The 24,749-nt window shown below is 48.9% G+C and overlaps 1 protein-coding gene across 1 annotated transcript in view; it reads left to right on the top strand.

The window, feature by feature from the left end:
* The window catches only part of CHAF1A (chromatin assembly factor 1 subunit A), a 31,070-nt gene extending 7,027 nt beyond the window's left edge, over positions 1-24,043 (top strand). The window contains exons 4-15 of the mRNA XM_003123068.5: positions 7,390-7,446; positions 10,068-10,297; positions 10,431-10,491; positions 10,983-11,051; positions 13,297-13,523; positions 14,040-14,208; positions 14,363-14,443; positions 14,854-14,946; positions 15,850-16,102; positions 17,051-17,541; positions 22,924-23,020; positions 23,574-24,043. Of these exons, the coding sequence (XP_003123116.3) occupies positions 7,390-7,446; positions 10,068-10,297; positions 10,431-10,491; positions 10,983-11,051; positions 13,297-13,523; positions 14,040-14,208; positions 14,363-14,443; positions 14,854-14,946; positions 15,850-16,102; positions 17,051-17,541; positions 22,924-23,020; positions 23,574-23,674 (1,929 nt within the window). The 3' untranslated portion in view covers positions 23,675-24,043. The remainder of the gene's footprint in view (positions 1-7,389; positions 7,447-10,067; positions 10,298-10,430; positions 10,492-10,982; positions 11,052-13,296; positions 13,524-14,039; positions 14,209-14,362; positions 14,444-14,853; positions 14,947-15,849; positions 16,103-17,050; positions 17,542-22,923; positions 23,021-23,573) is intronic.
* Positions 24,044-24,749: the final 706 nt, after the last annotated feature.

The raw sequence follows: 24,749 nt of genomic DNA, 5'->3' as shown, positions 1-24,749 counted from the left end.
ATTGGCTTCCAATTGGCATAGTGGCAAGTGTCTGTTCTCACCTGTTCTTGGGGTCCTGTGGGTAAAACTGATGTAATCGGTCAAGAATCCCAAAGTGGGAGTTACTGTTTGGCGCAGTGAAAACAAACCCACTAGTATCCATGAGGATGTGGGTTCGATCCCTGGCCTCGCCAGTGGGTCAAGAATCCATCGTTGCCATAAGCTGTGGTGTAGGTTGAAGACGAGGCTGAGATCCCTCATTGCTGTGGCTTTTTAGGCTACGGTGTGGCCCTTAAAAAGAAAAAAAAAATCCCAAAGTGCTTTGATTTTTTTGGTTTTGTAGCACTTGTATGTGTTCATATCAAGTTTTCACATAAGATTGGATCCTGGAGTGGGTCATTCTGTCTTTGCTGTACCTGCTTAATTTGACCATAAACCACCAACCTTGATTGCTTTCCAAAATTTGATCTCTGAGGGACAAGTTATTTTTCCAGAAGATTCCATTTCTTTTACCTCCTGAGGAGATTATAGAATGGGAAAGATGGCTTTCTTCTTTTTTTTTCTTTTCTTTTTTTTTTGCCTTATCGAGGGTCGCATCCATAGCACATGGAGGTTCCCAGGTTAGGGGTCTAATTGGAGCTGTAGCCGCCAGCCTAAGCCAGAGCCACAGCAGCGCCAGATCCAAGCCACGTCTGCAAACTACACCATAGCTCACGGCAACGCCGGATCCTTAACCCACTGAGCAAGGCCAGGGATCGAACCTGAAACTTCATGGTTCCTAGTCGGATTCATTAACCACTGAGCCACGATGGGAACTCCAGTGGCTTCCTTTTTAGGTTCACAGAGTATCAATCAAGAGTGGGGTCATCTTTCTTTCCATTAAGTTTCCAAATGTGGCAGACTGGGATAGTCACTTTTAAAACTTCCATCTGAACTGTTAGTCACCTTCTAAGTCTCTTGCCGTCAGCTATCTTATTCTGTTTTGTCCATCCAGTTGCTCCAAATCCTTCCAGGCTGCTGCTTCTCTTTTCCAGACCTACTTGGTCACATGCCTTGTGACAACCATTGAGTCTGGAGCACAGAACATGTACACATGTTTCCATTCTCCTTAATAGCTTCATAGTTCAAGTTTGTTTTTACACCATAGCCAAGCCTGATGATTGGGAAGCCACATAGTTGGACCTTGTCACTAAACAGTGTTCTTGTCTATTGGTCTAAAGGCCATAGAACAGCCAAGCACATGTAGCAAGTGTGTTGAGTTTAGGAAAGCCTGCCTCTGAGATGCTAGGTCTGAATCTGGACACAGGCTTGGCATTGTTTTTTTATTTGTTTGTTTTGTTTTGTTGTCTTTTGTCTTTTTTTTTTAGGCCCACACCTGAGGCATGTGGAGGTTACCAGGCTAGGGATCTAATTGGAGCCGTAGTCGCTGGCCTACGCCACAGCAACACCAGAACTGAGCCACATCTGCGACCTGTACCACTGCTCATGGCAATGCCGGATCCTTAACCCACTGAGCGAGGCCAGGGATCAAACCTACAACCTCATGGTTCCTAGTCAGATTGATTTCTGCTGAGCCACGACGGGAACTCCTTGTTTTTTTGTTTTGTTTTGGTTTTTTACAGCTGCACCTGTGATATGTGGAGGTTTCCCAGCTAGGGTTCAAATCAGAGCTTCAGCTGCAGTCTACGCCACAGCCATGGGTCACTGCAGATCCTTACCTGCTGAGCGAGGCCAGGCGTCAAATCTACATCCTCACGGAGACAACATCAGGTCTTTAACCCAATGAGCCACAATGTGAATTCCAGGCTTGGAGTTTTGAGATAGTCTAGAAGACAGAACATATCTCTGTAAATAATTCACACTGCAGATGGTGGAGCCTTCAGGCCCCCCAGAGTCTGTAGCAGGAAATCACCTACCGGATGGGAGTAGGGCCCCCCGATGCCAGGCAGTACCAGATATGAGAATAAAATGAAGTGGCCACCAGGAGCCTGTGAATGCTATGAGGGTGAGACTGCCTCCAGCCTCAAACACTCAGCTTTCTAACTTATCTCCATCTTTCAGGAGTGCTGGGTTTCCTGGTTGGTTGGTTGGTACATAATACCTTTCCCTATGTGGTACCCAAGTTTTTCCTTACTCTGCTTACTGTGGAAAATACTTTCGTTTTTCCTTTTTCCACTCTCTATGGCCTCCTCCATTCCAGTCTGTAGGCAGAAACTCCTTGAGGGCTTACAGATTGTTTCCTATTGTTATGCCTTGTATGTGGTTCTTAGTAGGCTCAGTTAGTCCTGGATTGAGTGCCATAATAATCTCTGTATTTGGAACCCCTAAGCATTTGCTGGTCCTCTGGTATGTGCGTTGGTTTTTTCTATAGGAGATCTTGTTAAAAGGCAGATCCTGCTGTCCCTTCCCATAGAGCCTGATATCGTCCCTTGAGAGACCTTTATTTTGTTTTGTTTTGTAAAGTACTCCCAGGCATCTAGAGAGTCTCTCCTTGAAAAGTAATTTAGGAACACCTCTTTTAGATAATCCGAGGTCTCTTGACTAGCCGGAGTTGCCATTTAGGATCAGAGCTGTTTACCACCTAGGTTAAAACAAAAAAAAAAACCCAAACAAACAGGTGTTCCCATTGTGGCACAGTGGAAACGAATTCAACTAGGAACCATGAGGTTGTGGGTTTGCTCATCCAGCGTTGCTGTGAGCTGTGGTGTAGGTCAAAGACACAGCTTGGATCTGGCATTGCTGTGGCTCTGGCATAGGCCGGCAGCAACTGCTTGGATTAGACCCTTAGCCTAGGAATCTCCATATGCCTTGGTTTCGGCCCTAAAAAAGACAAAAAAACCAAAAAACATTGAAACATTTCTTTACAACCCCTATAGACTTTTTTTCTGTCTCCCAGGTTCTCAGTATTGTCTATCATCTTTTTTTTTTTTTTTTTTTTTTTGCTGCCCTGTTCCATGTGAAGTTCTCTGGCCAGGGATCAGATTTCAGCCGGAACTGTGCCATATCCTTAACCCACTGTTCTGGGCCAGGGATCGAACCTATGTCCCAGTGCTCCAGAGATTCCACTGATCTTGCTGACTTCCCTGATCCTGTTGTGCCACAGTGAGAATTCCCACTCTTGTCATCTTAGGTTTCTCTATGTGGTGTGTATACTAGGGCCCCCTAGGAATACACAGTATCGTTTTTTTTCCTTAGATGAGTAATGTGTTGTAAATATGTTTCTGTTTCATTCCAAGGTGCCTTAGCTATTTTTTTACCTTTAGCTGTTACATACTGATGGTGCAGAGGTGTGGATATACTGCAGTTAGCCAGTCATTCTCATTGACAGATGTTTCCCTCCTCTCTTAACTCTTAGCCTTGACAAACGTTTATTGTCATGAACTCCCCTGGGCTGTTAAGTAGAATGGTAGGCTCATAGGAGTGGGTGTGTCAGTTTTTGCCTGCTGGGGCAAAAAAAATCCCCAAGTGACTGGTCCACCTCCTCTCCCCTGCTGTCAGATTTCTACCTGTTGTGGAGCCCAGCCGCCTTTCCTCACCTCAGTTGCTGCTTGCTATAAGCTCTGCACTCAGAAATTAGACCTCCTTATGTACCACAGAGTGGGTGGGCTCTCAGATTCCCCTGAATAATGAGCAGGAGTTTTACTGTACTGAGTGGTTATATCTGCCTTGACTCTTTGGGGTAGTTGATGTGTGTGTGGTTTTGGTTTTTTGGGGTTGGTTTTTTTTTGGCTTTTTAGGGCTGCTCCCTCGGCATGTGGAAGTTCCCAGGCTAGGGGTCGAATCGGAGCTACAGCCGCTGGCCTCCACCACAGCCACAGCAATGCCAGATCTGAGCCACGTCTGTGACCTACACTGCAGCTCATGGCAATGCTGGATCCTTAACCTACTGAGCAAGGCCAGGGATCGAACCCGAATCGTCGTGGATCCTAGTCAGGTTCGTTAACCACTGAGCCACAAAGGGAACTCTGATATGTGTGTTTCAATTTCATTCTGGACCTTCTTTTTGGTAGCTGAGTTCCACATAGGTAAAATGTGTGGCCTCTATTTTGAGAGAGTTCTATAAATACTTGGGCCAAATGTCAAGAAGATATAATTATATCTGTTCAGTAAAGTCTATCCAAATGTCTAGTAAAGCAGTAGAGATACTAGGTTTAAATTAAATCATAGTTGCTCTGGTTATTGGATATCATTAAGCCAGCTCTTGGTAGTCATGTCAACTCTTGTCCTTGGACACATAGCAAAGGGGACAGTTGTGAAAGGCACATCATGATTCTGCTGCTGAAATTCAACAACTCTGGGCAAGATTGAACAAATGTGTCTTCCTACCCAGATACTCTCCTATAGTAGCCTGGCAATCCCAGATACAGCACCTTACAAATCCTGCTGTTGAATCATTCATTGTAGGGGTGAAGTCCACAGGCTTGGCAGGCAAAGTGGATTCTGGAGAGGCAGATGCCTTTTCTTTTTACTTCTTTCTTTCTTTCTTTTTTTTTTTTTTTTTTTTTTTTTTTGGTCTTTTGTCTTTTTGCCGTTTCTTGGGCCACTCCCACGGCATATGGAGGTTCCCAGGCTAGGGATCGCCAGAACAACAGCAACACGGGATCCGAGCCGAGTCTGCAAACTACACCACAGCTCACGGCAATGCCGGATCCTTAACTCACTGAGCAAGGCCAGGGATGGAACCCGCAACCTCAAGGTTCCTAGTCAGATTCGTTAACCACTGAGCCACGACGAGAACTCCACAGATGCTTTTTCTTTTTTTTTTTTTTGTCTTTTTTGCTATTTCTTTGGGCCGCTTCCGCGGCACATGGAGGTTCCCAGGCTAGGGGTCTAATTGGAGCTGTAGCCACTGGCCTATGCCAGAGCCACAGCAATGCAGGATCTGAGCCGCGTCTGCAACCTACACCACAGCTCACAGCAACGCCAGATCGTTAACCCACTGAGCAAGGGCAGGGACGGAACCCGCAACCTCATGGTTCCTAGTCGGATTCGTTAACCACTGCGCCATGACGGGAACGCCCACAGATGCTTTTTCTTAAGCACTTGGTAAGACTGCTTTGGTAGCTGGCATTTCTCTGGGCACCTCCTCATTGAGACAGGGTTAAGCGCTCTGCCAGTCTCATGGCTTGCTTTCTTTTTCTTTTTCTTTTTGCTTTTTAGGGCCACACCTGCAACACATGGAAGTTCCCAGGCTAGGGGTCAAATAGGAGTTGGAGCTGCCACCCTACACGACAGCCACAGCAATGTAGGATCCAAGCTGCGTCTGCAACCTACGCCACAACTCACTGCAATGCCAGATCACCAACCCACTGGGCGAGGCCAGAGATCAAACCTGCATCCTCATGGATACTAATCGGATTTGTTTCCACTGAGCCACATCAGGAACTCCTCTCACATGGCTTTCATGATCCTGTTTGGCCCTCTCTTGAGGGAGGGTTTAGTTCAGAAAGAATTTAGCATGTCCTGAGTCCAAAGGATGAAATCTTTGTTTCAATTGGTCTTAGTCTGGTCGAAGCTTTCCCAGATAGCAAAATCACTGTTTTTACATTGTTTTGTCAGTATGTCCATTTAAAGAGAGATGGGCTTTTGGTTTTTTCATCTCAACTTTGCCCTTTTTTTTTTTGGCTGCCTCCTGGAGTCTAAAATGAGCCCAGGCGGTTATTTCTTTCAGCCTGAATTCTCCCATTCTCCCCATTGCTTTTCCATGTAACAAATGGTTTCATTGCCTGACTTCCCTGCTCTGGAGATAGCTTAGGCCAGGAGTCTGGACTCCTTGTGCAGATTCCTACCTGGGACTATTTGGCCAGCATGACAAGGAAGTCCAACTATGTGTCTTGGTCAGTCCTTGTTAGCCCACGCTCAGTTTGAAACAGAGCGATAGGGTGCTGTGCTCTGGAACATGGGATTCTAGACCAGATTGCCACCTCTGGCAAGCTGACCTCTTTTCCTGGGTGTTCCCTCCATGGTCTAAGACGCACAGCTGTGCTGGGCAGAGAGTACTAATTGGTGGCTCATGGGAATCCAGCTCATGGACATGTCTTAACTTGATTCACATGGTGTTGATTTTTAGACATTACAGGCAAACTTAGGCGATAGTATGGGTTTGGTTCCAGACCCGCACAATAAAGCGAATATCATAATAAAGCGAGTCATACAGGTCTTTTGGTTTCCCAATGCATGTAAGTTATTTTACACTATATGGTAGTCTGTTAGGTGTGCACTAGCATTATGTCTAAAAAAAGTCCATACCTTAATTTAAAAAGGCTTTATTGGAGTTCCCGTCGCGGCGCAGTGGTTAATGAATCCGATTAGGAACCATGAGGTTGCGGGTTCAGTCCTTGCCCTTGTTCAGTGGGTTAACGATCCGGCGTTGCCGGGAGCTGTGGTGTAGGTTGCAGACGAGGCTCAGATCCCGCGTTGCTGTGGCTCTGGAGTAGGCTGGCGGCTACAGCTCCGATTAAACCCCTAGCCTGGGAACTTCCATATGCCGCAGGAGTGGCCCAAAGAAATAGCAAAAATACAAAAAAAATAAATAAAAATTTTAAAAAAGGCTTTATTGCAAAGAAACGCTGTCGTCTGAGCCTTTTGCAAGTTGTAATCTTTGCAACAGTAACATAACAGATTATTGACCACAGATCCATAACAATATAATGAGGAAAAACTTTGAAGTGTTGTGAGAATTGCCAAAATGTGACACAGAAACACAAAGGGAGCAAATGTTGATGAGAAAATGGTACTGATAGACTTAGTGGATTCAGTGTTGCCACAGACCTTCAACTTGTTTAAAAAAAGAAAATGGATGAGACAGGTTGAGTGGAGGCATGCACTGAGGGTTTGGAATGGAAATGCTATAAAATTTGGTTGTGATCGTTGTGCCACTATAAATGTAATAACAATCCATTGAGTAATAAAATAATGCAAAAAAAAAAAAAACTGGGAAGTACAATTTTGTAAGTGCTTGTACTTATACTTCAGAGAAAATTCCCACTGTCAGCCTCTCTTGGGAAAATCAGAAGGGGCCTAGTGTTGGGCTTCGAGCCTGTAAGACCATGTCCTCTCCAGTTGGCTGCAGACCTACCAATCTGTGTTGTCCTCCTGATGCCAGAGCCGCTGGCCTTTGCTTTATTTTCAAGCGTAGCCTCCTTTTTGCTTCTCTGCCTCCTGTTTTCGTTATCTGCTTCCTGGTCTCCTCTTTTATCTCCAGATGCAGGTGTGTGCTCAATCATTAGAGTTCATGACCCAAATAAGATGTTTTGGTCTTGTTTGGTGAAAACTGGTCACCTGGAAGTTTTCTTTGTTGTCATTTACATAGTGTTTCCTCCTTCCCCTTCCCAAGTACTATGTGATGAATTAGACATGTTAAAGTAGTTGAAACAATCTGTGTTTACAGATCAGTGTCTTTCCTTTCAGATGAGTAAGAAATTGGTCAAAGGATCCGCGGAGAAGAACAAGATGAGACTTCAAAGAGTAAGACGTTTCCCCTGAAATAGTTCTGTTGTGCTTTTTGCAATACACAGGAAGTAAAGCCGTTTGCACTTCTTTGGCCCATTTTTCACTTTCGCCTGCCTGTCCTGACCATCACTTTGACTCTTGCTTCAGTTTACATAGCTGGGTCCCATGCTTATGGATTGCATCATTTTTAGCTTTGCTGAATCCTAAGGCTTTGCATGAAGTCTTTTCTAAGCTTTTGTTACTACTGTCATAGTAGTTGGGCATCCCATTGTGGTTCATTAGCACCACGTTCTGAGCTTACTGGCCCTTCCATTGTAGTTTAAAAAGAACCCAGTCCTGAGTTCCCATTTTGGCTCAGTGGTAGCAAACCTGATTAGCATCCATGAGGACGTGGCTTCGCTCCCTAACCTTGCTCAGTGGGTTAAAGGATCTAGCATTGCTGTGATCTGTGGTATAGGTTGCAGATGTGGCCTGGATCTGGCGTTGCTGTGACTGTGGTGTAAGCTGGCATCTACAGCTCTGATTTGAGCCCTTGCCTGGGAACTTCCAAGTACTGTGGGTGTGGCCCTAAAAAGATACATACACAAGGAGCTCAGTACTCCCTGCACAGGCTCCTATGCATAGATTGAAGTTCTCGCCTTCCCAGGTGCTGTACCTTGGTGGCCTCTACGCCAGATGGGTGATTATTGTTTAATGGTTCCCTGCCAAGTCTTTGATTCTGTTATCTGGGGGTTACCACGTTTCACACACAGCAGTGAAAGGGTCTTTCTATTGGGTGAAGGGCAGAGAAAGCCCTGGACTTTTTCCCTCTGCCAGCTCAGGGAAGGGGTGTTAATGATAGCTGTGAGTTCACTAGGTGCTTCTTGCGCCATCTACCATATGGCTGTATTCAATTTTTGTGGGTCAGATTTTGGTGGCTCTTTAGAATTTATCTCATTCTTCATTGGAATTTCAAAGATAGGCCCCTGGGGGACAGGGATGGGGTGGGACTTGGGTGTGGCTGAAGAGATCTGATTTACCCATGATTCCAGAAGCCTTCTGTCCTCTTAGGAGCAGAGATACTCCTTACCACCTGCACTGGTCCAGACCAGCCCTTCTTCAAGTATCCCATGTATCAGGTGTGGAAGGTACTTGGCAAGAATGTTCGCATACTTCTAACTGCATGCCTCCATAGCTTCTGAGAAAGGGAGCAAAGGTTGATCAGGGCAGAGGGTAGAATATTCTCTAGGGACAAGGAGATAAGCACAGGTCCAGACCGAAAACTGCATTGTCCGGCTCTTACCAAAGGTGGGAATCCCGCCTCTGATGATTTTGGTCCTTGAAAATTACCCCCTGCCGTGTTAGGAGATTATTCCTTCCACCTGGGAGGTGAAGCTTATTTCATATAAATTCAAGATTATATAATAACTCAATGCCCCAGGCCACATATGAATTCTTTGGAATGAAGATCTGATGTGGTAATAAAATGAAACGTTCCTGCTTTAAAGAACATCTAAGAAACCAGCTATTTCCTCCTGCTGGTGATGAAAGGACACTACTGTAGTCAGAGATCACTTTTGGTCCCTCCTTAACATCTGATCTTTTTTTTTTTTTTTTTTCCTTTTTCTTTTTAGGGCTATATCCAAGGCATATGGAAGTTCCCAGGCTAGGGGTCTGGGAACTACATCTGCAGCCTACACCACAGCTCATGGCAACTTGGATCCTTAATCTGTTGATTGAGGCCACAGATCGCACCTGCATTCCTCATGGATACTAGTGGAGTTCATAACCAGCTGAGCCACAGTGGGAACTCCTTAACATCTGATCTTTCAGATCCCGAGAAATGTTTGTTTTTTGAGAAATGGTTCTAAAGAGAAAGAATTTTTTCATTTGAGAAATGGTTTTAAAGATTTCAAAAAGGTTTTTTTTTTTTTTTGGCTTTTAATTTTTGTGTTCTCATTTTTCCCCAGTGTTTTAAGACTTACTCCTCAAGCTCCCCATCCTTGCCTTATCCCACTCTCCCATTTCAAAAGAAAGAAAAGAAACCTGGAATAGTTTGGAGGGGGTTGTAAATGTTTTTGTTTTGAAGGTAGGGAGACAAAACCTGTGGGTGTTTTGTGTGTCTATTTCACCATGGCGTTCTCATCAAATAAATTCAGTTGAGACATAATAGCAGGTATCCTGGTAGGCAGCCCAGAGGTACTTAATCTTTTTTAATTAAGTAAAAATTGACCCATATCCCACATTTAAGGCTGTTGTCTTTTTTTTTTTTTTTTTTAGGGCCACACCCATTGCATATGGAGGTTCCCAGGTTAGGGGTCCAATCAGAGTTACAGCTGCCAGCCAACAGCACAGCCAGAACAATGCAGGATCTGAGCCGTGTCTGTGACCTACACCACAGCTCACGGCAACGCCAGATTCTTAACCCACTGAGTGAGGCCAGGGTTCGAACCCACAACCTCATGGTTCCTAGTTGGATTCATTTCTGCTACGACAGGAGCTCCCGTAAACACATCTTATTTTGAATTGCCCATGAAGCCATGTGGCCTAACCCTCATCCCCTTTCTCACCCAGAAAAAAATACCATGGACTGAAACTTCCCTTTTGTGGAAGGGCACTGACCAGCAGGGCTAAGCTGTTGCCTGTCCCTGTTGCAGGATAAGGAACGTCTGGGCAAGCAGCTAAAGCTCCGGGCTGAGAAGGAAGAGAAGGAGAAGCTGAGGGAGGAGGCCAAGCGGGCCAAGGAGGAGGCCAAAAAGAAGAAAGAGGAGGAGAAGGAACTGAAGGAGAGGGAGCGGCGGGAGAAGCGAGAGAAGGATGAGAAGGAGAAGGCAGAGAAGCAGCGGCGCAAGGAGGAGCGGCGCAAGGAGCGCCAAGAGGCCCTGGAGTGCGTGTTGCCCCTTCCCCGACCCAAGCCCAGCCTCCCCTCCCTCTCCCAATGCCCATCCCCTGTCTCCCAGGGACACTTCCCCATGCGCGGGCTGTGCAGGTTGCCTAAAACTGAGTTCAGTGTCTCACAGGGCTAAGCTGGAGGAGAAGCGGAAAAAAGAAGAGGAGAAACGGTTGAAAGAAGAAGAAAAGGTAGAATCTTCCTCCAGAACTTGCACCTTCCTGTGTGTTGAGAAGTGGGGTTTCCACCTGGTTGCTGCCTGATAAGAGTCCATGAGGTGGGAAGCCAGTGCCCCCAAGGACTGATGCGTGTGTGTAAATAAGCTGTTTCTCATGCCGGCCTGTCATGAGCTTGCTGGCTGGATGCCCTGGTCCTTCTGCCACAAGACCAGCTCTGACATTTTGAGGTTGCCTGCTTGTGGGCTGATGGTTTTTGAGAACTAACAAAAATAATGCTTTCAACTTGGGGTTCAGTTCTAGAGGCTTCTGCATGTTTTAAAACAGTTTCTCTTGGGAGTTCCCTGGTGTCCTAGTGGTTAGGATTTGGTGCTTTTGCTGCTGCTGCAGCCTGGGTTCAACTCTGGTCTGGGAACTGATATCCCCTATTAAGCCACTGCACGCCATAGGCCCCCCCCCCAATTCTCTTCGTTTCTTCCTTGTCCTCATCTTCTCTTATATTGCAGCGCATTAAAGCAGAGAAGGCTGAAATCACAAGGTTCTTTCAGAAACCAAAGACTCCACAGGCCCCCAAGGTGAGCAGTTGGCTTTCTTTGGCTTTACTTTTAGTCTTTTTCAGGCTATTCCTTTTGAAAAATGAAAGGACATCTTCTGACCCACTGGCTCCCCTTTCATCAAGAGGGGTCTCTGCCTGCCCAGGGAGCTTTGATCTTTGGTAGAGTCAGGAGGTTGAGTGTCTTGTCATTCACTGTGTCCTTGAAAAGGCAAAAAGTGGATCATTTTCCAAGTGTTTAGAAGTTGCTTCATGAATAGTTTTTGCTGGGAGCTGTGTGGGAAGGTGTAAGAGAGGAGGGGTCCTCACGCTGGAGGGTTTCTGCTTAAGATGGGAGGCATAAAACAGCACTTGGAATTCAGCACATAATTCTGTGTCCCCTGTTGCCATCCAGTCACCTTCTAAACCAGCCCCTGCCAGTAGAGACCCCTTCATCCCCCTCCTTCCATCCTCCAGAGGTAACTCACCTCCTCCAGTGCAAGGGTGTCCTTCCAGATCTTTCTCTGGACATTTACATCCCTTTGTATATTTGTGTATTTGTGTACATGACAGTTATGAATTTACTGTGTTACCACTCTGTTCGCTTAAGCTGTATCTTGGATTCTTACCATGTTGGCCCATCTTCATACTTTTTCATTGCTGTGTAATGTTTTGTGACGTGGTTCATGGTTTATATCCCTCTTCCCCTGTTGATCCCCTCTCCAGAGAGGTGTGAATGTCACCAACATGCCTCTGTAGAGGTAGTCTTGCCACTGGGTCCTCGGAATGCATGTTCACAGAGTTGTATTTGTTATTGTCCAAGTGCCCTCCCCTCAGGAAATGCCAGAGGAAGGTCCCAGTCCTCCAGGGCAGGAAAATATGTCCTCCCTGCCCGCCAGCTACCAGCACTAGACAGGATGAGTTTTCTTGTAACCGTGCCAACCTGATGGGTGGGAAAACATCTTTGTTTCACTTTGTTTTTCCTTGATTCCCAGTGCAGTTGAACATCTTTTTGTGTTATTCTATTTATTTTTCTGCGACAGGTCAATTTGTTTCTTACCCATTTTCCTACAAGACTGGTTTTTTTCCCAGATCTCTGAATTTTATATAGTCTAGGTTTTCATTCTTGGTGGGGTACACTGCACATACTTTGCCTCAGTCCATTACTTGCCCTTTGACTTAGCACAAAAAAAAAAAAAATTTTTTTTTTTCTTGGTATTTAGGGACACACCCATGGCATATGGAAGGTCCCAGGCTAGGGGATGAATCAGAGCTACAGCTGCCAACCTATGCCACAGCTCACGGCAAGGCAGGATCCTTGACCCACTGAGCAAAGCCAGGGGTTGAACCTGCGTCCTCATGGATACTAGTCCAATTCACTTCCACTGCACCATGACGGGAACTCCCAGAAATTTTTCATTTTAATGTCAATATTTTTATTCTTTTATGGCAGTATGGCTTTGGGATGGAAAGCTTTTTGTATCCTATGATTATAAACACATTCTAATTTATGTCCAGGTTTTTTGTTTTAGCTTGTTTTGTTTTTTATGCTTAATTCCTTAGCTTAGCTGGAATTCTTATGCCCATGGTGTGGAGTGTGGCCCTAGCATTTTCCCCCATGGATATCCGATGTTCCCAGCACCCGTTTGTGAGAACAGTCTGTTGCTTCTTGATCTCAGCTGCATGTGGGACTCACCAGGGAGCTTTAAAAAAAAAACAAAAAAATCACTGGGGCCTGGATCCCATCCCAGAGAATCCAACAAGCCTGGTTTGGGCATTGGGATTTTTAACAGCCCCCGGATGAGCCTGCCACCCAGCGCACAGTGGAGGATGCCAACCTCAGCCATTATTTTCTCACTGGGGTGCAAGGCTGGCTTTCTTACACCCAACCTCAGAGGCGTAGGCTCTCCTCCTAACCCCCTATGTTGTCCTCCTGTGCTGCCAGCTTTGGGATCCACGAACACAGACATTCACGATGCTGAAGGAGCTTGGAGAAAGGAACTCAAACCTACCAGGGTTTACTGAGAATGATTCTTAGGACACAGACACCCATGTTTCAGGTTCATGGCAGGCTTTGGCTCTGTGTCCAGTCATCTTGTACTGTAATAGTGTGGCTCTGGTAAGCTGGTCACCTTCCTAGGCCTTTTCTAGAAACCCAAGTAAATGGCATCACAACACTTCTCCTTTGACCTACCGACCCGGGTGACTGCAGAGTACTAGGTTGCGTGTCTGGTGGCTCCTCCTCGCCACTGCTGAGCCTGCGCTATCATGTCCCTTCTCCATTTCAGACCCTGGCTGGTTCCTGTGGGAAGTTTGCCCCTTTTGAAATTAAAGAGCACATGGTCCTCGCCCCTCGCTGTCGTACCACCTTCGACCAAGACCTCTGTGATCAATTAGACCAGCTCCTCCAGCAGCAGAGTGGTGAATTCTCCTTCCTGAAAGATCTGAAAGGCCGACAGCCCCTGAGGTCTGGACCCACAGTGGTTTCTAACCGGAACACAGACCTCTCTAACAGGTTAGTGCTGCAGGAGACTGCTGTGTGCCCATTGGTCAGAGCCCTAGGTTCTGATTGCTGCTGAGTCCTGTGGCCTTGGCTCGTCACCTCCCTCCCAGGCCTCAGGCCTCAGACTTGGGTGTTTCATCAGACCTCTCTTCGGGCTTCCTGTGAGCCTCCAAAGCCTCTCAGGCATAGTGGCCTTGCAGAAAGCCACAGCTTCGGAGTGCAAGCTGCCTGTCCTGCTTCCAGGCTCTCCCAGGACAGCAGCTTCCCTGGCTGTTGATGATTTACTTGTTCTCCACAACCCCACTTTTGAATATTTGCTATGGGGCAGCAACTCAGCAATTGGGTTTTTCCCTCCTTGTGTCATGTCCCTGGAATAAATGTTAGCCTGCTTTAGGGGCAGATGGTGCTGCTGCTTCAATGCTACCCCTCTCTGTAGTGTTTATGGCCTGCTTCCCTGGGAGGAAGGACTCTGGTGAGGGCTGAGCACGCACATAGAGGGCCTTCCTAAAGAGATGCTTCTCTTCTCAGTGACGTGGTGATCGTGGAGAGCGGCAAAGTGGATGGTGTTCCCGAAAGGAGGAAGTTTGGCAGGATGAAGCTCCTGCAGTTTTCCGAGAATCACCGACCAGCATACTGGGGGACATGGAACAAGAAGACGACGGTCATCCACCCGAGGGACCCCTGGGCCCAGGACAGGGTGAGCATTCGGACAGCTGCTCCGGACCCTCTGCACTTCCTTCTCTGTGCCATTTCAGCTGGGCCTGTGGTCCCATAGTGTTCTGGCTTTTCTGCTCTGCCTTTCCCTTTCAACCCTGAAGACGACAGTAACCATTGGGTATTTGTTTTCTTAGAACCTCCTTGACTATGAAGTGGACAGTGACGAAGAGTGGGAAGAGGAGGAGCCAGGGGAGTCCCTCTCCCACAGCGAAGGGGTGAGTACAGCCAGAAATACTTGTGGGTTCCCACCAGAGGACCTCGATGGCCCTGGAGCGGACTCCCTCTCAGTGTCCTTAACACCTGGATTTCCAGCTGCTTTTAGAAAACCTTTATACAGGGCAGTGCCCACCTACTTCTAGATGGGCCCATCTGCTCCCTGCTTCACCAAGGTCCCCACCACTCCCTCTGCCTTACCTCTGGGCCCTGCTTACTGGGTTCTGCCCAACACCTCTGCCCCCGCAATGGGACTAGTTAATGGGATTTTGACTCGTCCCTTAGGGCGTCTATAGGAATGACTCTCGAAGCAGTAGAAGGTTTTTTCTTTCTTAGATGTTCACAGATTAAAATTTTAAATGAAGCACCTGTTGCTTTCACACATTATGAACGTACTTTTTCTCTTTTTGAGGATGATGACGATGATGTGGGAGAGGATGAAGATGAGGACGACGGTTTCTTTGTGCCCCATGGGTACCTTTCTGAGGATGAAGGGGTAACTGAGGTGAGGAGTGAGCCGGGAGGTGATGGGTGCGTGGAGCTCATAGCTGCTGCTGTGGGAGTGGTGACATAGATCCCAGCTCACCCCAAGGCTGATTGCACATGGATCTCGTTCCTGACAGCCGCAGAGGCTCAGCCCCCCTCAGCAGCTTTCTGAGTCTGCCAGATTGTGGAGCTTTTGAGGGAGCCTTTTCTAGGGCTACAAAGGCCTGCCAAATCATGGTGATGGGTAGTGGGGAAACCGTGACAGGTTCAACACCACTGGGGGAATGATTTTGTCTCAGAGGCAGACTTGAAGGGCCTGTGTTCTTCATATGTTTCTAGCCAACAAGGCAGACAGGTCTTGTCGGGTCTACAGCCTGTATCTGTCTTAAACAGTGGCATTAGTCTGGGGTGGGAAAGGCCTAGAATGGCAATTTCAGCTCCAAGATCACATGTTAACTAGAAAATCCGTGAAGTTCTCTGGTGGTCTAGTGGTTAGGACCTGGTGCTTTCGCCACCGCAGCCCAGGTTTAACCTCTGGTCTGGGAACTGAGATCCCATGACAAACCGTTGCACACTGTGGCCAGAAAGAAAAAGTCCAAAGTGGCGTTACGAGGCTTACTGGCAAGATAATAAAAATACCTGTGACACTCCAATGGTGGCCAGAGGGGCAGATGCATCTAGGACGCTGAAAGGGTGAAAGTACCGTTTGTCATTCAATCTAAAAATGCTCTCTGCCCATTTCATCGCCTATCAGGGCTTGGAAGAGGGACAACTAGATGTGAGCCTGGGGAGCTGAGCGGGTGCCCTTCTGCACTGGCCCTGTCTCTGCAAATAGCTTTGCCAGCCCCAGAGGCCAGGGCCGAGGGTGTCGGGATGCGGGGGAGTGAGGACCCTGAGCGGGTCTCTGCTCTCTAACTACAAGGAATGTGCCGACCCGGAGAACCACAAGGTTCGCCAGAAACTGAAGGCCAAGGAGTGGGACGAGTTCCTGGCCAAAGGAAAGAGGTTCCGCGTCCTCCAGCCCGTGAAGATCGGCTGCATCTGGGCATCCAACAAGGATGGTGGCGCTGATCTGAAGGTGCTGCAGCAGTTCACAGCCTGCCTTCTGGAGAGTGTCCCTTCCGAGGAGGAGCAGACGCCCAAGGCCTCCAAGAGGGAGAAGAGGGACCAGCAGAGTGAGTGCCAGCTCTGGGCAGGGTGGGGGGTTGGGCTTCCACCTGCTCCAAGGCCCAGGTACTTCCCAGGCTGGATGCAGGAGTCTTCTTAGGCAAGTAGAGTGGTAATTTAAAAGTTCTTTAAGGAGTTCCCGTCGTGGCGCAGTGGTTAACGAATCTGACTAGGAACCATGAGGTCGCAGGTTCGGTCCCTGCCCTTGCTCAGTGGGTTAATGATCCGGCGTTGCCGTGAGCTGTGGTGTAGGTCACAGACTTGGCTCGGATCCTGCATTGCTGTGGCTCTGGCGTAGGCTGGCAGCTACAGCTCCGATTAGACCCCTAGCGTGGGAACCTCCCATATGCCGTGGGAGCGGCCCAAGAAATGGCAAAAAGACAAAAAAGTAAATAAAAATAAAAGTTCTTTAGCAACAAAAACAGCAAATGCCAGTGCTTGCTGAGCACACCTGTCGTTTCTGTGGTTCTCACGAGTGCAGCGTGAGGCGGCTACTTCAGTCAGCCCGTTTCAGCAACTGGCACATGCACCCCTAGCTCTTCAAAGCCAGAGAGGGCCCGCCACTCAGAACGAGAACGTGATGACTGTTACTAAGGAAACGGGCGCCTGAACTAAGGCGTGAGTTTATCCAAACGAATCCTGCCTAGTGAGGCTTTGGCTTCTCAGAATCTCTTCTGGAGCGAGTTCCTGTGTCTTAAATCTGCTGGGAGAAGGTAGTCCACACTAAACCTATCATAGTGGTTATTTCGTGATGTGTATAAGTCATGGCATTATGCTGTTCACCTTAAATTTACACAGTGCTGTGTGTCCATTATATCTCAGTAAAACCTGATGGAAAATAGGCTTCCCGAAGCTGACCATGTCCCTCACTCAGTGACAGATTGAGGTACCGGATGCAGTGTTTATCCCTGTTCTCCCTGTGTCTCACACCCCCCATGTCCCCCTCTCCCCGCCAGTCCTGGCCCAGCTGCTCCCGCTGCTGCATGGGAACGTGAATGGGAGCAAAGTCATCATCCGGGAGTTCCAGGAGTGCTGCCGCCGAGGACTGCTCAGCAAGGACTCCAGCAGCCCTGAGCGCACCTCCGCCAGCCCCCCAAGCCCCGGCCCTTCCCGCCCACAGACCCCCACTGCCGGCGAGGACACTACCATCCCCTCCAAGGCCAGGCTCAAGCGGATTATTTCTGAGAACTCGGTGTATGAGAAGAGGCCTGACTACAGGATGTGCTGGTACGTCCACCCACAGGTGCTGAAGAGCTTTGCCCAGGAGCACCTGCCCGTGCCCTGCCAGTGGAGTTATGTTACCACAGTGCCCTCGGCCACCAGGGAGGACAGTGGCAGCGTCCCCACTCCAGGGCCCAGCCAGGGGATGCCCATCTCACTGAAGAGGAAGTCAGCGGGCAGCATGTGCATCACCCAGTTCATGAAGAAGCGTAGGCACGACGGGCAGGTGAGTAGTGGGCTGGGGAGACCCTGCAGCGGCTTTGTTAATTTGAACTTTTTTTTTTTTTTTTTGTCTTTTTGCTATTTCCTGGGCCGCTCCCGCGGCATATGGAGGTTCCCAGGCTAGGGGTCCAATTGGAGCTGTAGCCACCGGCCTACGCCAGAGCCACAGCAACGCAGGATCCGAGCCGCGTCTGCAACCTACACCACAGCTCACAGCAACGCCGGATCGTTAACCCACTGAGCAAGGGCAGGGACCGAACCCGCAACCTCATGGTTCCTAGTCGGATTCGTTAATCACTGCGCCACAGCGGGAACTCCTGAACTTTCTTTTTAAAGCAGTTTTAGATTTACAGCAAAATTGAGGTGACAAAACTGAGGGGAAGGTACAGAGATTTCCCATATGTCCCCCCTCCCATGCCCAGCTTCCCCCACTGTTAGCATCTCTAACCAGAGGTGTGCATCCATTAAAACCAGTGAGCCTTTGTGGACACATCACTGTCCCAGACCCCACCATTTACTTCAGGACTCACTCTTGGTGTTGTGCATTCTGAGTTTGGTCACATATTTAAGGACACATTTCCACCATTACAGTGTCATACAGAATAGGGCATGGCCCTAAAAATCCTTTGTGCCCCACCCTTTCATCCTTCCCTCCCTCCAGCCCCTGGCAGCCCCTGATCCTTTAGTAGTCTCCATAGTTTTGCTTTTTCCAGAATGTCCTATAGTTAGTATCATGCAGTATATAGCCTTTTCAGATTAGCTTCTTTAACTTATTAATGTGCATTTAAGCTTTCTCCCTGTCTTTTCATGGCTTGATAGCTCATTTCTTTTTAGCACTGAATAATGTTCCATACGGCAGCTTTTAGTTTTTGCATCCATTTAACATAGTTACTAAGAGCTTATTCTGCACCAGGTACCCTGCTAGGCCTCATAGACAGTTGATGAGCAAATGGGAGACAAGAGACAGGGGTCCATGAAGCAAACAGTTGCATAGTTGCAGACTGACAGCACATGGAAGAGGGAGGGCATGGCCCCGCCTGGAGGTGGGCAGGCTTCCTGAGAGACAGACACTGGTCCGCAGAGTGAAGTCACCAGTGTTGCCTATATCCAGAGGCAGGGGCCCCAGCCTCAACCTTGGTTAATATTTGATTGCGACATATGGAGGTTCCCAGGCTAGGGGTCAGATCGGAGCTGTAGCTGCTGGCCTATGCTGCAGCAACGCCAGATCCAAGTCGTGTCTGCAGTCTACAACCACAGCTCATGGTAACGCTGGATTCTCAACCCACTGACCGAGGCCAGGGATTGAGCCTGTGTCTTTGTGGATGCTAGTCAGATTTGTTACTGCTGAGCCACGATGGGAACTCCCTGATTGTTCTTTTTCTTACTGGAATACGGATGTAAGTGAGTTCATCTCATACCTATTCTTACTAGAAACCTGGGTATGGTGTGAGCACTGTGTCCTCGTTTTAGGCAGGCATCTCACAGAGCTAGGATTTGGGGAAATTCAGTTTTAGAAGCATGAGACAGGTGCAGTGAGAGGTAGATCCCCTGCTCACATCCAGGGCCCTCCTCAGGAGGGCGCTGCCATTCCCGGAGCTGCTGCTGAGGAATGGGTGGTGACTGAAAAAGGGGAGCCAGAGTGTGCACCCCCTCGGCCCAGCTCCTCTGCCTGCTCCCTGACATTGGTCGTTGCATGGCCACTGGGATGAGGCAGGAGGAACGGCCCCTAGTTTGGGGTCTAGCCTTCTCCCTGCGGCCCACGACAGCTATCTCTGATGCGTTGGAAATCTTCCTCAACTGTCACAGCAGGAAGGACTCTCAGAACAGTCTGGTGTGGTCGGGTTGGCTGTTCCTGTCACTCCTCAGACCTTGTCCCTGTGAAGCCTGTGGGCAGGGCTTGGTATGGGGTAGGGGGAACCCACCTGGTTAGGAGTCAGTGATCCCAACCCCACAAGCAATTTCCTCACTGGGCCTCCACCCAAGATGGTCTGTTATGTGTTGAAGCTGTGCTCCAGATGGTCTTAAAGGGACTGCAAGTGTGGCTACTCCATTGAAACCAGCTGGGGAGGAGTTTAAAATGGCCAGGGCTGGAAGACACCCAGCCCTTTGTCTAGGCAGAGTTCTCGGGCTCCTGCCCCCATGAGTCCCCCTTCAGGTTCTCGTATGAGGGACACAGCGGTTCTCTTGGTGCTGCTCGTCCTCATGTGTTTTCATGACCTGTGTTTGTCCACATGGAAAATGGCGATTTAGTCCACATGAACTGATTCCTCACGTGAGGTACTTGACATGGATCCTTACATTTCACTGGTGCCTTGTTGTTTACAGAGCCACCAGGAGAGAGAAAATACTCCCCAAATAAATTGGGTGCCTCTTCCCCGGGTGAGAGGGGTTGATTTGTGAGTCAGTGAAATGTGGCGTTTTATCCCATGAGACACTTGTGAACATCAGTCAGTGTGGTGAGAACTCACCGAAGGCTACACAACCAGTGAGTTGCACCCCAGCCTGGGCTTGGGCCTTCACTGCTGCACCTGGGAGCCTAACTGTTCTAGGCATAAGCATGACTCAGAGAAGAGGTTAAAACCTTCACAGTTCTGGGTGTGCCGGCCCTAGTAGTTCTCATTCAGTGGGTCTGAGGGTAGGTGCTAAAGTCTGTTTGAAAAGCCCCTTCTCGGAATCCCATGGGAAGGGCCCCAGGACCACACCATAGAGAGCACAGTGGCTCAAGGGAAGAGAAGCTCAGCACTGGTTCTTGGAGTGGTGGGGGTCATCCTTGCTGTTCTGTCAGGGCTTGAGGTGGGACCCCCCTGCTTGTCACAATACTTGGTCACCTAGGACTGTGGGCTTCAGGTACAAACCCCCCTGTGTCCCCTTAAATGCATGGGGTTTGTCTCTAGCAACATGTCCTGAGCATATAAACACTGTTGTCCAGGGCCAGGCTCCCCCTGTATCCGACTCCCTCCTGCTTTAGTTTATGGCCTTGTCCTCCTGGTCGCAGAATGGCTGCTGCACCTCCAGGCAGCAGGACAAGGATAGCCAAGCCCTCCCAGGGGAGCACCCTTGTTTAGCTGGAAGGGGAAGCAGACTTCCACCTCTGTCTTTCCAGCCAGAAAGCTCTGGCACAGCCCCCCCCCAGCTGCAAGAGAAGCCAGGGCAACAAGACCTTGACCACCACCACCAAGATTCTGGTTGTTCCAGAAGGGCACATGGGAAGATAGCTCTGGGTGTGCATGGAGCAAGCCTGCTGCCGCACAGCACCTGGGTCAAACGGGGGTCACAGGTACAGCTTTCTGAAGGCAGGATTAGGGGCCTGGGAGCAGGCAGGATGCTTCCCTTTGCATTTTGGTAAAGCCACTAACTGATACTTCCACATCCTTGGGGATAATTGTTGCCAAACTAAATGTATGTGAATGTTTTAGATGGGGTTGGGCTTTTTTTTTATTTGTGGGAATTTTTTAATATTTTCATTCAGAGTTCAAATGTGCTTACAAGGTACCATGATCTAGTGAGGCAGACAAGCGGATGTTAGGTGCCAGTTCTGCCACCAAGTTATGTGTGCTCCCATGGTGACTCAGCTTTTTGGCTTTGCTTTTATTTTTAAATGGGGAGGGGCTCTGTTTGCCTCTTCCAGCCAAAAGTATCCTGTGATCAAAAGGACAACAGTGTTATCCAGTCTCAGTTCTTTGTGGTTGTTAAGTGTCTCCCTAACTCCTGAGGCTCTCTCTGCAGCTTTGCACCCTCTGCCTGTGGTAGCAACAGCAGCAAGTGGAGCTGTCCCATTGCAACAAGCTGCTGATAGCTCTCAGCACGGAGGGACTAGGGACTCAGTCCCCAGGGACAGGGAGGCCCGTAAAGAGATCCATCCGTGTGTCTGTCCTGTTGCTCCCCCAACCCAAACCTCTAGGTCAGTGTGGTTGAGAGCTGCTCTCTCTGCTCTGGGCCAGTCAGTTCTACCTGTTTCAGGTAGAAACTGCCTGCAGCGTCCTCTCAGTGATTCGGGGCCATTCCTGCCTCAGTGGCTCCCAGCCTGAGGACCCAGTGCCGAGCTCCTATGCTAGAACTGGGGGCTGTGGGTGTGAGCCCAGTTTGCCGGCCAGGCCAGGCAGCCCAGGTGCAAAGCAGATGGTCTCCTAGTGCTGTCATCCCTTAAAGGCAAAGGGAGTTTTCTTTGCAGAGGAAATTCCAGAAGTGTTTTGAGACATAGCCTAGCACCACAACCTCTGCTAGTTCTTTGTTCATGTACAGAGTGTTTGTGAGGATGGTCAGTGTGTAAAGTTGGTTCCATTACTTTACACATTCTGTCCCTGTTCCCTCTGGTGAAAGCCAGTGAAAACAGCTTGGGAGGAATTCTCATTGTGATTCGGTGGGTAAAGAACCCTACTAGTATCCATGAGAATGCATGTTCGGTCCCTGGCCTTGCTCAGTGGGTTAAGGATCTCGCGTTGGAAGCTGCAGTGTAGGTTGTGGATGTGGCTCAGATCTAGTGTTGCCATGGCTATGGTGTAGGCTGGCAGCTGCAGCTTCGATTTGACCCCTGGCCTGGGAATCTCCATATGCTGTGGATGTGGCCCTAAAAAAACAAAAACCAAAAAACAGCTTGGGGATGTCATTGGAAATTCTACCCTCAGTAGAGGACTTCCTGCCCCTCCTGACCTCTGACCACACGGTGCAAGTGGCATCCTCATGGGCCAAACTGGCCTGAGCATAAATTAAATTAAAGAATTAGCAAGCTTCAGGCAGAGGGGACTAAGCTGTTGGGCAGAGAAGAAAACATTGACCAATTAACTTCTCAACCACTTATTCCAAACAATAATTCAGAGAAGGTGTGTGCCTTATCAATCTCTTTCAAACCAAACCAGAAACACAGAATTCTAATTCAAAAACCATAAACAAACATGAGTTCCCATTGTGGCATAGTGGAAACGAATCCGACTGGTATCCATGAGGATATGGGTTCAATCCCTGGCTTCGCTCAGTAGGTTAAGGATCCAGCATTGCCGTGAGCTGTGGTGCAGGCTGCAGACTCGGCTCGGATCCCGAGTTGCTGAGGTGTAGGCCAGTAGCTGTTCCTCTGATTTGACCCCTAGCCTGGGAACTGCCACATGCTGTGGGTGCAGCCCTAGACAGCAAACAAACAACAACAAAACAATAAATAAGCCACTTTTTTAGTAAGGTAAATAACGATGGGCATAGTTTTCAGACATCTGAACATAATTAGTTCATTTGAGACAAGCATCCCCAAGGTTTCCTTTGATCATAACCTTTCAAACAAACTCCTCAAATTTTGTTGCCAAAATGGGTAGAAGAGGTCAGGTGTATAGAGGCGGGTGTTGGGAGGGTCACACCGTCCCCACCTGCTGCTGATGGCTGTGCACCCTTGTCTGTTCAGGTCGGAGCTGGAGACCTAGACGGCTTCCAAGCAGACACAGAGGAGGAGGAGGAGGAGGAAGGCGACTGTGTGATCATGGACATCTCAGATGTTGGGGGTGAGAAGGGTCCCAAACCCTCTTTTCCTTTAAGCTGGCAGGAGAGGGAAGAGCGGGTACTGCTACTCCCCCACTTGCCTCTTGTGACTAATGAGGACTGAGTGAGGAGGCCCTGGAAGGCCAGGGCAGGCTGGTCTGATGTTAGTTTGGGCAGAGCATTTGCCCTGGTCTGAAAGCTACGTGTAAGAAACTAAAGACCCGAAAGTTGGTGGTGACGAGCTTTGTCAGGGAGGGAGGGTCCAAAGGGTTGGGTAACCAGCAGTACTGAGGGGAAGCCTCTGAACCCAGCTTACCCAGGGGCAGGGAGCCCAAGACCAGCAATTCTCATCAGTGTGAGCTCCAGCACACCACTGGTCCTTGCTGCCCACTTTCTTCATCTTTGCCATGGGCAAACCTGGAGGTTCAAGTGTAAAGTCTGCTGAACAGTGCTACAGAAAGCACACAGGCACGAGGTGGACAGCCTAAGCATTAGTGAGGGAGCAGGACCACCCACTTAGCTGCCCACCCCGACAGCCAGCCGGTGGCTGAAGTCCCTCCCTCTCTTGCCTTGCAGACATCCAGGCCACGTGTGGAACCACTTCTGGAGCTGGGGGGTCTGTGGCAATGGACACCAGTGAGAGCCTTGTGGCCTCCAGCTCACTCGGCCCTTCCTGAGCACCAGGACTGGCCTGTGTATGTATGTAGAATGGTTAGGGTATTCTCAGATACTTGAAAGTCCTGATTCCTATTGTAAAGAGCACTTTGTCCTGCTTCACAGACCTCCCTGGAGGTTTGGAAAGTTTTATATAGGATGCTTGATTAGTTCTTTTTGATATTTGTAAAAATCTTCCCCAAAAGCTGCATATTAATCTGCCCTTTAATAAAGCATTATTGTGATGTGATGACCTGCACAGGGAAAGCCTGGTTGTGCCCTGGACCCCTGGCAGGTGCTGTGACAAAACTCTTGTAAATGAATTGAAGCCCCACAGGTGCGGCGTGGCACCGTACCTGACATGGATGTGTATAAACTATTGTCTAGCCTGACTTGGCAATGTCTGTCATCTTTTTGAACACATCGCTTCTGTGAATGGTGTGTCCTTTGTCCTGGGCCCAAGCCTGGGGCTCTGGGCTGTCCAGTGTCTGCTCTCCCGTTCCCCATATGTGGACCTGTGGCATCTGTAAAGCTTTACACTTTGCATAAGTGCTGTCCCATCTCTTTGTTGTGAAACCCTCAGCCTCCCATTCACCTAGTTCAAGGTGAGGACTTCCCAACAGCTACCTATGCCAGCTGATCCATCCTGCTCCTCAGGTAGGTAAGTATAGGATATTCCTGATCTCCAGCGAGCCAACTTCTGAGTCAGGCCACACCTCAGGGAGTGTTGAAACTGAAGTGTGTGGAGCCAGCCATCACACCTGCTGAGCCCTGGTCTCAGGCTCAGAGCCAGCTCTACCCTGTGGCTAGGCTAGGCCCCGTAGAGGCATCCAAGCCCATGCCAAAAGCCAGGGGCAGCTGAGATTTTGGCAGAGTTCACAGACTGTCAGAAGTGGATTCCTGTCTTGTTGGCCCCTCACGTGCTATCTTTGTCACATGCTGCTGCTGTTCCCCAGGGAGAAGAGCCTGCTGACTCTTCAATGTGAAGGAAGAGCTGTTCAGCATCAACTAGATACAGTCAAGACCCCACCAGGCCTGCCTCTCCTGGCAGCACCCTAATCCTCCCGCAGGAGTCCCCTTCCTCTCCAACTCCACATG

Source organism: Sus scrofa, chromosome 2, assembly GCF_054392235.1.
Source record: "Sus scrofa isolate SSC_HxYL_T2T_F1_AM1 chromosome 2, Sscrofa_HxYL_maternal_Yorkshire_Landrace_v2.0, whole genome shotgun sequence".
Lineage (NCBI taxonomy): Eukaryota > Metazoa > Chordata > Mammalia > Artiodactyla > Suidae > Sus > Sus scrofa.
This window is presented reverse-complemented; position numbering and strand designations above follow the sequence as displayed.